At 39.3% G+C, this 14,200-nt stretch overlaps 1 protein-coding gene across 1 annotated transcript in view; it reads right to left on the minus strand.

Moving 5' to 3' along the window:
- LOC139697077 (noggin-2-like) overlaps positions 1-14,200 on the minus strand; it is a 216,810-nt gene that overhangs the window by 59,122 nt on the left and 143,488 nt on the right. The window contains exons 2-3 of the mRNA XM_071595883.1: positions 7,176-7,325; positions 3,515-3,727 (exon numbers count right to left, since the gene is read on the minus strand). Coding sequence (XP_071451984.1) covers positions 3,515-3,727; positions 7,176-7,324 — 362 coding nt within the window. The 5' untranslated portion in view covers position 7,325. The remainder of the gene's footprint in view (positions 1-3,514; positions 3,728-7,175; positions 7,326-14,200) is intronic.

The raw sequence follows: 14,200 nt of genomic DNA on the forward strand, positions 1-14,200 counted from the left end.
ATTTGCGAAAAAATATTTGGTAAAATATAAAGAATAAATTGGATTTATGAAAAATCAAATAATCCTTTATGAAAATCATTTCGGTGATATTTCGCCTGTATTGAGCCGAAACCGGATTATAAAACTTTTGTGAAAATATAAAAAGCTTAATTATTCAGTGATTTAATCATTGAATCTGGATGAAATTTATTTGTACGAAACCTGAAATTATAGATTTTACTCACTATTTGGAAAAGGTAGTTTTTAATATGTCAAAATAAATACCGGTTTTATATGGAATAAACTGATTTATCAACAAGTTAGATAAATATATCTCGAACGAAAATAAACATTAGTTTTTAAATTCCTAAGTTGCAAAGATAGCAGACGAGACCGACCTTTCTAGAACCGAGTTTGCTTGTGACATCAAAGGAATTATGGTTATGAAATTATTATGGTACCACATCACAATAGGAGATTATACGACCTGGATAAAATAACAGAGATAGCAGAACTGACATACATATTAAAGTATTCCTTCTTCCCACGAACGATGCAAAATCAGACGTGAGCACTTCTACTTCCCTTATTAAAAAAAATTTTAGCTTCCTTATGTGTGTGTGTGTATATATATATATAAAACCATAAACACAGTAATCAACCCAAAGATCGGTTTGGTAGAGTTCACCCAGTACTAAACCCGACGGCATGTGAAATTCACACATCAGGGCAGGAGGGCCAGTTCCTTGCCCTGTGCTGATTATGGTTTCTCAGGAAGATCTGGTACCCGAAAAATCACATAGCTTGGGTGGAGTTGCAGATGCCTTACCCGGGAATCGAACTCCGGAACCTCCGGTCAGTAGTCCAACACTCTACCCCATGAACTACCACGACCCACACACACACTCATATATATATATATATATATATATATATATATATATATATATATATATATATATATATATATATATATCTTCAAACAAATGAGGAAGTACTTGGTATGGTGGGCGAAGAGAGGGGTTTGTTGGGAGAAATCCTAAGGAGGCAGGAAAAGTGGATGAAGGGGATGTTGACCGGCAGCGGGATGTTGAAGACTGTAATTGAGGGGAGAATGTTGGGCAAACGAGGAAAGGGAAGAAACAGGATAGGGATGTTGGACGGGATTAAGGGAAGAAGTAAGTATTCAGAGATGAAGAGGGGTCTGATGTAGATTAGGTTACTGGATTTTGTATTTTATTAGGAATCACAAAATATTTATTTTGTAGCTGTGTACATCGAAAAACCTACCTTAAGTGTTAGATTACCTAATTAATTAATTAATATATATCTTCAAAACAGAACGCTCTTTGGCGACGCAGAAATATATTAAACCATTGATTAAGATTTTTAAAATACAGAAACACAAAGAAAGGACACTCATATATACAGTTTTGACGTTTCGACGGCACGGCCGTTATCATCAAATAATCCACCAAATGGCGAGCACATTAATTCATCGCATGGAAATAGATATATGGAAGAGGTATAGGAACACACATAGTAAAAGACAAACCACCTAATTTTCTTCATTCTCCGCTACACTTCACATATCAAAAGCCTCCAATCTACGCTCATCCTCTTGTTTCAAAATACCAGGTTTCAGATCATCCTTTGGTTATGCCAAAATATTAAAGAATGTTTATTTTTTTAAATTTATAGTCTGGGCATATGTCGATGCATGTTTTAAATTTCTCAGCGGAACAACGGATTTTTCCAGCAAACCAGTTAGTTACTAGTGGATCACCATCGTTTGGCAGCATATGCGATTCCGCTGAACTATTTCAGTTCCACTCTCATACATCTAAGGTCGCTTCTCGTCTTTCTTTCAAGGACGAGTGAATTGCTTCATTATACCTTTGATGGAGTGACAAAATGACTGAAGGGCAGAAACTGACCTGAAGGCAGGCGGGAGAACCTCGAGGCGGCCACCCTACGTCCATAAACCACAAAATGAAATCCAGCATAAAGCCTCACTTTCACGCATCCTTTTTCGCGGCGATGGAGGAAGCGTGGCCAATCAGGACGCAGATAGCCGCCGATTGTTGTGGCCCTACGGTTGCGTCAGCGAGCGAAATCCGTCGCTCGCCGTCACTCATTTGTTCGTCTCCCATCAAAACACTCAACAAGAGTGAGCGGGTCATAGCCGTGTTATGTTTCGCTCTGGCACGCTGTTATAGGCATTAAAACGTCATATTGACGGTCAAGTACAAATATACACCTGTAATACCGATGCATTTAAACGTATTTTTGCTTCCATTTGAAATTATTATGCTCGTAGATGATCCCGGGGGAAATCCGGGAACAAGATCGTGTATATCTAGCCGACGTGATCTCCTCAGGGACCCTTAATTGGCAAGGATTGAAGAAATGACTGGAAGGAACGTCTGCATTGATAGTCGAAGAGGGTCGTCGTTTCGCATATATTTGGGTAAACTACGTATTTAATTGGACAAAGCTCGCCGAGAGAGATAAAGTAAAAAAAAACCGTGAGCGTAGGAAGCATAGGAAGTGTTAATGGAGGATCTAATGCAAGAAGTTTCCCTGATGAATACTAACCGCAATGTCAGGGGCGTAGCCAGGGTTGCATGTCGCCTGGGGGCAAGTAGCAGAGCGGGCCACGCCCTTACCTTCAATGACTTGGGCGTGGTAAATTGTGGACGAGCGAGTAGATGAACCAGGTTGGAAAAAGGGCAGCACTCAGGAATTTGCCGGTATCTTTCAAAAATGACATAAAATATCTGTCCTATTACCGGATATATTGTTTTGAATTTGGTTCGATAGTGACACAATTGTCTTCAAGGCCAAAGAGCAAAAGGATTAGCGTAGATTGGATGGTGGCTTTTGAGATGGTGGGTGTGGCGGAGAATGAATAAAAAAAGTTTTAACGGAGAGGAAAACAAATGTCGAGTTTTTTTTAAATGGTCAGTGGAAGAGTAAATTTCTTTAAGGGAAATCCGAAGAAGGCATAGAAAGGGGATGGATAGGGTATATTGAAAAGGGTCAATGGTATGTTCGTGAGGCTGGGATATAAAAAGGGAAATCTTTCTTTTCAACAGTAATCAGTCTTAAAGGCGTCGCGTAATGACCATCACTATCGTGGAAAATCATTAAAATTAATACCTGCCGACATACCGAAGATTGATTTGAAAAGTTTAGTTAAGAGGTCAAAGTAAAATAAATCCTATCCGGTGTGTGAGGTCCAAAGAGTAACAGGGTAGTAAGGGGACTGGGCAGCAGTGCTTTTCCCTTTGTACCCTGTGATTTTCCAAGAAGATATGGTGACTGAAAAATCATACAACTTGGGTGAAGCTAAAAGTTAGCCAAGGGGCGTCACCCGGAATCGAACCCAGGCCTTCCAGTTAATAAGACAAGCACTCTACTCACTAGACTAGGACACCTCCCTGATAGATGAGAATAGATGTGTGAAAAAAAAAGACATTCAAACTCGAGCTTGTTTCACTTGCGATCGTTTTCCGGGAGTAGGGGAACTCACTTGTTCGGATGAGCCTCGTCCAGGAAACCCCTGATGGATTGCGGACGGTCCGTGGGCCGGCCCTTCCTCCGTCTCCTCTTCCACCAATGGTTCCTCTTCCGACCGCGTGGGGGCGCTGGTGGCTGAGAGACGCTCATGAAGCCAGGGTGGAACCCTTTTCCCAGAATCAAGTGGAGCTCAGTGACGTTCAAATCCTGAAGTCCAGGGTCGTATCTGTGAATAAATATTTATTTGTATTGGTCTCATCTTAATTGGTCTGTCATCTTTGATTGTGTGGGTCACACTAAAATCAGTCACCATCTTGGAACTTGCTCCAATTAATTAAATGTTGCCATTAAAATAGATTCTCCCCTGGATGAATTTTAACTCTTCCGAAGCAGATTTAAAAAAAAATGTTTACAGAAAGAAAAATGAGAGGAAATTTTGAGAAAAATAATGGCGATTCTATGGTTTTGTTTAAGTGAAGGTAATTTTACAAATTTTACGCAAATTTTATAAAATTTGACCAAATCGCGGGGGATGTTTACGAGTTCAATATTTCGCTACCTTATCAATAATTTCCTCAAATGATAACCCTGCCACTACTACTTATACCGGCACGTATTAATACGCGTGAACATGGGATAAAGTCAGTGTTAAACTAATTTATTAATTAATTTAATTCTAGTGGTATCATTTCATTCGTATTTGCTTGTGAAAATTCACTCTATGGTTTGCATGACTTCCTTTCTTGTGCGTACTGCCTCTTTCCCTTTATCTTTTATATCCATATGAGGAGAATGTCGGAAAACAATGAGATTATCCATTCGTCAATGCGATGATCTTGCATGAATCAGTGCGCTATAATGTACAGGATAATTTTATGATATGTCCCTGAGAGTAATCATCAAGACACCAAAACCATCCATCAGTCCTAAGAATCATGTGCAAGAGACTCAGTCAACGATTTGCTTTCTCACAAGAAACCCCCCCTTATATTCAATTACTAACTCGCCATATGGAATTCCAGCATCATAATAATATATATAGCTTCCTGCCTCTACAATTGCGTACGAAGAGTAGCCATGGCACATTATAGTAGTGTTTCATTGAAAAAAAATGAATTTTTTACCTTATTTGAACTTATTTAGCGTCTATATACGTAATATGTCATAATTTTTAATTTTAAAAACTTTCTCTCAATTAAAATGGCACCTCGAATTGGATTGAATGGTTAATTCTACCTAAAATGCGAGATCTATCCATGTTATGCTGTCTTGGAATGCGAGTGGAAATTATGAAAATATTGAAAAGAGAAATTGAAACTTTTCAACAATATTCATGAGCAAAATAAAGTAAAAATTGTTCAAAAATTAATATTAATATGTTGTAGTTGTAGAAGTATGTTTTTAAACGACGAATGAAATGATTAATATCCGAATTTTGGTGGTGTAATTGTTTATAAGGGTTTATGAAAAAGACAAGCTAAACACCGATATACTTAATTGCCTATCCGATTAAAATCCGACTATGCCTACCCACAATCTGACATCCGACACTAGAGCAAGTCCCTCTTCATCTCTGTGTACTTTCTTCTTCCCATCATTCCGTCCAACATTCCTATCCTTTAACTGCCTCTTCCTCGTTTTCCTAACGTTCTCCTCTCAGTATCACATACCACATATTCCTATTGCCAACCAAAATGCTCAGCTTCCATTTGTTATACGTTTTTAGACTCCCATCATTCCCCTTTCCTCCACCACCTTCCTTGCCTATCACATCCACGTTTGTTTTTCCTTCTGTCCATTTTATCTTTTCCACCCTTCTCCATATCCTCATTTCAAAAGTCTCCAATCTACTCCTATCATCATGCTTCAATGACCATATTTCCGAGCCGCTCAAAACTACGATTCATGTAAACATTTTACCGAGTCTTTTCAGAACATCTTCACTCAACGTCAATGCCATCAATTACATACTCCTTGTAAAAGGTTCGTTACCTAACGCAATACCCTGCCACACGCCCTTGCGGCGGCTTGCGGGGTATTATGTAGATGTAGATGAATTCTTCATCCTATATGCCTACTAGTTGCACTGTTTTGGTTGATAACATTTGCAAGATAGGCTATCTGCAACCATTTTAATATTTAACCCAGCCTTTCTCTTTCTCGAAAACTGCGTGACCTTTGTTTTGTTCACTAAAAACCTTTGCATTTAAACTTTGTCATATTCTCATCCCATTCCTATTGCATTTAATTTCAATGCTCTGAACAACGTTTGCAACTCCTAGATTGAATGACAAACTATAGTTTAATCATCCAATAGCCCAACTGATATTATGATTTCTACTCGGACTTTCATTGCCATTTCTAGTTCTTCCCATGCCTCTTTAATCATTTCTTTCGCATACACGTCAAACAGCACTGGTGAAAATTGACAACCCTGACCTCATCATCGTTGTAACAGTGCCCATTCAAACTCTGCATTTCCCCTTCGCACCGGAGCAGTCTGAAACATATATTTAGTTTATTTATGTACCCTGCAAGCCACCACTAGGGTGTGTGGCAGGGGGTGAATACACAAACAATGCTAATACGATTCCTTATCGTTCGTGGAAAAAATGGCATGTTAAATCTATCTGTTCTATACTTAATCTCTCTAATTTTATTGAAATGATCTCTCCTACTGTAGTACGATGGGGTTAATAATACATTTCCAACATTACTACAAAAGAGACCTTCCAATTTAAGCCAGAGCTCCAATCTGTAATTCAACCTTCACTCCGTGAGTAATTCCCAACCTAGTTCCTCCAATAATTTTGAATACGCTACTAAGTTTATCATAATAACTTTTGCAAATCTAGCTCCTCTACCCTACACGCGATCCGACGATCAATTCATTTTTCTTGAGGATTCCGTATACTTGCAGCATGTACTAAAAGGCCTAACCAGCGACAGGTAACATTTCTCTTTGAGTTTGTCATTACATTTACCAAATACTATTCTAATAAATCCCAATTTTTTGTTAGCTTGTCCACGTATTCCCCGTATGTGTTTCACCCAGGAGAGAAAGTGAGTGAGGGTCACACCTCGGTATTTATTTGAGTCTTCATTTCGGTGTTCCTAATGCAGTAGGCGTTCCGGAGGGAATTGATTTTCTTCCAAAAATGTATGGCTACGTACTTTTTTAAGTTGAATTCTAATTTGCCAAGTGTCGCACCAGCGTTGTATAGCATTGAGGTCATCTGCTAAAGCTTTTTAACCTCAGGATCAAGGATATCGCGGTAAACCACTGCATCGTCGGCAAATAAACGTATCTTACTAGTGACTACGAAGTCAATGTCGTTAACGTAAAGTAAGAATGAAATAGGTCCTATAACACCTCCCTGGGGAACACCTGAAGTAAAATTCTACTGCATTTGTGGTAGCACTATCTAATACTAATCTTTGTACCCGACCATTCAAAAAGTCTTTAATCCAAACCCGGATATAAAATTATGGAAATCGCTGCATATGTATTTAAAACAATGTTTTATAAGCATGTGGAAGATTAGAGTCGTCATGTAATCATCCGCAAATTCACTCGTGGTGTAAATTATTTTATTTTTGACATCCTCATTATTCTTTTCTACTTGATTGACAGGGTTTTTGTGCGACATGGAGAAGAACGGCGAGGGACTCACTTTTTGAGCGGCGATTCGATCAGGTCTGGTAGCGGCAGTTCAGGGCTCGAACGGAGGCCTTGTTCGTGCGGAGACTGACCATGGGTGCTCCGGCCCCAGCATCCCTCGAGCGCCACCAGCACCAGACACCAAAAGGATGCCACAGCCATCCTGGGATGGAAGAAAAGGAGCCGAGTGAGAGAGAGAGAGAGAGAGAGAGAGAGAGAAAAAGGTAGAAAAAATATATCCCATTCAATCAGATTCAACTGCTAAGTGTAATTAGTGAATCACATTCTCACACACTCAGTTTTGGCTATTTTTAAATGCATTCTGAATAATTTTTAGGAGATTAAAATATATTTTGTTCTTCCTTATGTTTTACGATCCACTCAAAAGATTAATCATAGAACAATCTAAAATTTTTCCTGAAACAAAAGATGAATGACATGCGAAATATTAAAATAGAACTGAAACCATTCCCTCGATGTTCCCAATATCAAAGTAAGTGCTCTGTTGTTTATAGTTTATTTTATTTAACCTTTTGGAAAATTAATTTTAAAAACATTTACTTTCTCTGAGGAAAAAAGGGATGAAATGTAGGTATTAAAAGATGACGTAAATTCGACCCCAATATTCCTATTTCTAAATTCGTTGCTAAGTTGTTTACATGACTTACTAATATACTCCAAAAACGATTATCGAGCTAGAACTGAATTGTACATTCATTCATATCACTATTCAAAGGTTTTGACTCTTATTTAAAGTTGAATAGTCCATGGGATTAAGACGGACGTGGGTCTTCTTAAAGCACAAATTTTGCCAAAAAACTGACATATCTGCTACAAGAAGCACGTATATTTAAATAATAAAAGAATTTTTGTATTCCATAATTAGGAGACTGACGTCAGTAATAAAGTGACATAGGATGGACTTACAGCGACTTACGTGAACCAGTCATTTTATAACTTCGCCATAGAAGAACTAGATGGATTCGACACCATTAGGCACCATGGATTTTTTAGAAAATTAGTCGAAGGTACAACTGAATGGGAGTTCCAGCGAGGACGACCAAAAACATATACAGAGGACAAATTAACATGAACGCAAAACAGATTTACTATCAGGGTGAGAGGGAATCAACACTGAATAGAAGGCTGAAGTAAACAAATCTTGTGATTGAAATCCTTGCACACTCTAATAAGGAACACTTTGCCCTAATGGCTACTGAAATTAGTTTATAGAGACTAGAAGAATTAGGCAAAAATTGCCGTGAAACTCACGGACGGTGGACTTTATCGGGAACAGGAGGTGGCCCCTAGATCAGCCGAATAAGAATGAATCAAGTAAACGTACTGTTTCTTCAATTGCGGATGGTAAACGGAGGGGGGGAATTCCAAAGAAACTGCGGGAGATGCCGCAACAGTAACTTTTAACGGAGTCATCCGCTAATGTGCATTTCAATGCAACAATTTCAGAGTGTAAGAATCATTCGCCTTGACTGGGATCCCAGTCAAGGCGAATGATTTTTACACTCTGAAAATGTTGCATTGGAGGGGGGGAAGTTAATTTTAGGCGAGGAGAACGGTGCTGGGGAGGGGAATAAGTTGGGGGAAGGTTACAATGAAATGATTTGAAGAAAGATTTAATTCAATTATGCGGAAGGAGTAATTATATAGTTAAGGCTTAGGGCAAAGTTTTGCGGGGTAAGCGGATACAATGCTGTCTAATAAAAATTGTTGAGTCCTGGCGAAGAGAATGGCTTCAAAAACCAGTTTAATGACATTTCCGTAGTTTTAGCGGCTTACTCGACAACAATGGGAAGTAAAACGGGAATGATAGAAACTGAAAAAACAAGGGATCAGGGAATCGAGTGAAAGTTCGTGGATGAGATTATGTTTTGGGACCGGAAACTGCGAGGAAGATTTTCTGTTGTTGTTTAGTATATAGATGTATAGGGAATTAGAAGAAGTCTCATCTATTTGTGACGAGGGATACTGGTTACATTGTAGTGCGCTTACGACTGTTTTTGAAGCGCAGGTGTTATTTGATGAAATTAAAAGTGGGCTGGGACTTTTTGGGCTGGTGAAATCCGAAAAGAGAGCACGTTTTTCATCCTGCCAGAAGACAGGGATAAGATCCTGAAACTTCGGAAGATGGAGTTTTGTGCGGAATGAAGTAGAATGCTATGAATGTTGGCGGGTAGCCTGTGGGAGATAGTGGGTCGTTTATTTTTATTTATACATAATATACCCTGCAAGCCACCACTAGGGTGTGTGGCAGGGGGTGAATGCACACCAGAATAATTTTACCCTAACATGACCCCATCGCGGGAAACAAGAAACAAGGTTTAAAGATAGTTTTAGAAATAAGGTTTAGAAACAAAGTTTGAGGAGGGAGGTCTTACTTGAAGAATGTCAAAAAGATATTTAAGTAATTTGGTCACCTTGGACATTAGTAATTCAGTACACTGCAAGCCACCGCTAGGATTTGGTCCTACTTAGTTCCCTGCGGGGCACCACTAGGTGTGTGGTAGATAACAACACATTTTCAACATCAAGAAATCACTGGGAATCACTCTCGGAGCGAAGGTTCAATTACAGTTTAGATAATTTGCTTGCTCTGGAAGGACGTCTCTTTAGCAGTGACGTTGAAAATTTATTACTATCGCTATCGTGCTAAGATAGGAGAGATCATTTCAATAAAACTAGAGAGATTAAGTGCAGAATAGATAGATTTAAGATGCAATTTTTTTCCGCGAACGATAGGGGATCATAATAACATTTTCAGACCACCGTAGGGTAATATTCGGATCAAAATTAGTCTGGTGAATATTCACCTCCTGCCACACACCCTAGGGGTGGCTTTCAGGATACTACAATTAAAAAAAGGAGCCACCGTTATGTTGTGTAGCAGGGGTATTTAACACACCATACCACTTCTGACGCAAAATAACTTCCCCCCCTAGCCTAGCACTGTCTTATGTAACGCTATTGTGATCTCTTGTGGCGTTTAGTATGTGGATATTGGCAGATATTGAAAATCCAGGTATTGTCGGTTGTTGGTAGGCTTGTTTTGAACTGAGGTGACGTACTGGTAGTTGAAAATAGAAATATGGATGTCTAAACAAGTAATATTGTCGCTGGAGCTCTAAGAGGTAAATGTGACGGACATAAGGGGAAATGTTCAGTCGGTAAATTAATCACGAGTTGTGACGATTTTGTCACGTCCTTAGACAAACACGAAAAGAGTGCATGTGTGTATTTATTTATTTGTGTGTGTACTCACCTCCTGCCACACACCCTAGCGGTGGGTTGCAGGGTAAATATAAAAATAAATAAATAAAAATTGCGTCTATTTCGTCAGCGGAAGAGCGACCTGTCTCCGCCTGAGAGTTCTGAGCGTTTCGAGAGGTGTGGGACGTAAGGGATGGAAGGTGTGGAGGGGGTGGGAGGGAAGGTTCCCATTTCCCCGGACGGTGCCCGTGTGTGTTGGCGGGTCATCGTGGGTGTGTGGGTTCGGGGAAAAAATAGAGAGAAAGGAGAGATGGTGGGCGCGTGTCGCGGAGGCGGTAAATGAGGAAGTTTCCTCGTAGGCACCCACATAGTTGGAGGGAGCCGTCGGGGGCTCTCTTTCGGAGAAAAACTCGTTGCCAGAGAAAGAAAGGGTTCGCTGAGGAGTGTGGAGGATGTCAAAGGATGGGAAGGTTGGGAAGCTTTCCTCTGCCAGAGATTCGAAATGCGTTTATGCAAATTACATCAAGGACTACCGAGTAACAACTTCACGTAGTTTTATTAGGTACCCTGCGAGCTAACACTAGGGTCTGTGGCAGGGGGTGATTACACAGACTCCCCTTGACCCAAAACACCTTCCCCTCCAAACGCGGGCGGACAAGCGTGCACTAATATATTATATATATATATATATATATATATATATATATATATATTATATAATATATATAAATATATATGTATAATTTTATATATTTATATATAAATCGCGCATCAATTGTTTCTTGGCAATCCTTTCTTTTTTCCCTGTTTAAGCTTTCTATCCATTCTATTCCACCGCCAAAAGATTCTTTTGAATTTTGACTGAATTTTATAGCATATAAATCTACGTACGAAATCTACGTACTTTATCGGGAAACTGGGTTAATGACTTTGGTTCTAATTCTCTATTTCAGCATTTTGAATTCTAGTGGACACTTTTATGTTTTTCCCGATATTTTCAATTTAAAAATTCGTTTAAGATGTTGTTTGCATCAGTGTTAGTTGTTATTTAACTCCTCTAACTGAGAAAAGAGGATTTTTGCCTCCAAGATTATGCCTTATTCCTTAAATGTACTCTCCTATCTCTCTCTCTCCTATTACTTCCTTGGCCGCCTCCTTTGTTCCATCGCTATCGCATATTTTATTCCTGGCACGCTCCCAATTTTTTCACTCTAATGGATCGCACAAAATATATACTTCTTCCAACCTTGCGATTACTTGTCGGCTTCAGCACTAGAATTGCCAATAAATTAGTCGGTTCTGCTTTTATCTCTGCCAATAAAATGTATTACTGCCTGCTTTGTATTCGTTTACCCTCCTCCCCAGCTTCCTATTCAGCATTGCGGTTATTCCAGTGAACACTTCTCCATTCCCCTTCCTATATTACGCCAAAGCTCTCATTCCTGTACGTAATAACAGCTGCCCGACCATTTAAGCTAACTCAACGCTCACATTTTAAACTTATTTTGTTCATTTATTTCTTGATAGTGTGTCTAACTTCGAAATCTAGACTCGATTAAATACCAAGGCGTTACCCTCACTCACGATCTTTCCTGGGTGAAACACATACGGGGAATATGTGGACAAGCCAACAAAAAATTAGGATTTATTAGAAGAGTACTCGGTAAATATGATGAAAAGGTCAAAGAGAAATATTATCTTTAGCTGGTTATGCCTCATTTAAAATATACTGCAAGTATGTGGGATCCTCACGAAGTTTGATTAATTGCCGAATTGGATTGCGTGCATCGTAGAGGAGCCAGATTTTTAAAATGTTACGATACACTTATTAGCGTATTCAAAACATTAGAGCAGCTAGGCTGGGAATCAATCACTGAGTGAAGGTTAAATTACAGATTAAATCTCTTCCATAAATTGGAATGAGGTGGGTAGGTAGTTTAGCAGTGATGTTGAAATTTATGATTACCCCCATCGTACTACAGTAGGAGAGATCATGTCAATAAAATTAAAGAGATAAAGTGTAGAACAGATAGATTTAAGATGTCATTTTTTCCACGGACGATAAGGGATAAGTATAACATTGTCCGACCGCAATAGGGTCATATTCGGGTCAAAATTAGTCTGGTGTGTATTCACCCCCTGCCACACACCCACCCTAGAGGTTGCTTGCAGGGTAACAAATAATACAAAACACAAATATAATCGTCCTTGCATTCTATCTCCCTATTCTAACAGTTGCTTCCCTCTTTTCAGTATATTTCTGCCACTAATTTAATTTAGTTTTGCTAGGATTTAGGGTAATGACGACCTTGAAACTTGGCTTCCCCGCTACCGGGTCCATTTAATCGAGTCTAGTAGTTTCCAGGATCCATTACACGTTTTTTTAACGTCCAAGCTCTTTGCGTTTGAAAATGGAAAGTTTGTTATTACCCCCATTGTACAACGTTTGGAGAGATCATGTCAATAAAATTAGAGAGATTAAGTGTAGAACAGATTAATTTCAGATGTTATTTTTTTCCACGAATAACGATGAAGGATGAGAATAACATTATCCGACCGCGGTAGTGTCATATTCGGTTCAAAATTAGTCTGGTGGGTATTCACCCCCTGCCACACACCCTAGCGGTAGATTGCAGGATACCAAAAAAGACGCCTCTTAGAGTTACAGTAAGCTGCTGGATTCTCCTGGATTCTACCTATTGACCTATATGGGACGGGGTGGGTCTGCCTGGAACAGTTACCATTCATTGCCCCTACCAGTACGTACATGAATCATCGAAACCCTCGATACCTTCGACAACAAGATATTTTCAGGCCAGCGGGGAGGGTAATAAGACGATAGATGGTGAAAGTAATTGAATTCCATTAGAAATATATCATTTATGGCTTACCGTTTCGTCAAAATAAGCGTGAATCAAGATTCTCAGAAGTTTTTCCTTTCTTCAATTTGAAAACTTAATTCTTGTCTCGGAAAGATTTCAGGAGTTCCAAGGAATGGAAACGGGAAATCCGCTTTTGGAAGTCGAGAAAGGCAAACGTCCCACATGCCTTTGAGATTGAATTATTATTAATAATATTATTATTATTTTTTTTCTTTTACCGCGAACCAAAAAAGTCCTTCCTCCGCTTCGGCAGAAAAGTCCGGACTTCGCACGACTTTATGTAATGTTTAAAGTCTCACCTGGAGGAATTGATGAACGTGATATAGATGCTGAAGACCACTATCGATGAATAATACATTTGCGAGTTTCACTCTTTCTTTTTCTTTGTGCGGTGCACAGAGATAAAACGTCGCTGCCAATTTATTCACACCTTTCGGAGTTCAAGGAAATGCTTTTAAAAAAACTTCAGACAACAGCAACGAATGCGAATGCCGCGGTGCGAATTGACTTCGGTCGAATATCTACCTCTGACTAATCTAAGATCAGGCTACAATGTAGCAAGTACGGGGGTAGGCTGAAAACTAATGCACACATTTTCGTATACCACAAACAAAATGACCATCAGAAGCACTCCTGGTTGCATGTGGAAGTAACATTCCCCCACTTAAACACGCATGCGCAGGTTTGAGGTCGTTACATTCATCCAGTGTATATTTTGAGAAGCGGAAGTTTGGAGACATGTTCTAGTGCTATGTCAACGCCAGTAATTGCATGCGACTTGAGGGGGGGGGGATGTTACTTCCACATGCCACCAGGAGTGCATCTGAAGGTCATTTTGTTTGTGTTCTACAAGTATGTGTGCATTATTTTTCATCCTGCCCTCGCATATGATGATACTAATAATTCGTATTACTTATGAGAAATGTAGAAT

This window comes from Hetaerina americana, unplaced genomic scaffold (assembly GCF_022747635.1).
Source record: "Hetaerina americana unplaced genomic scaffold, ioHetAmer1.1.p SCAF_1, whole genome shotgun sequence".
In the NCBI taxonomy this organism is placed as follows: Eukaryota; Metazoa; Arthropoda; class Insecta; order Odonata; family Calopterygidae; genus Hetaerina; species Hetaerina americana.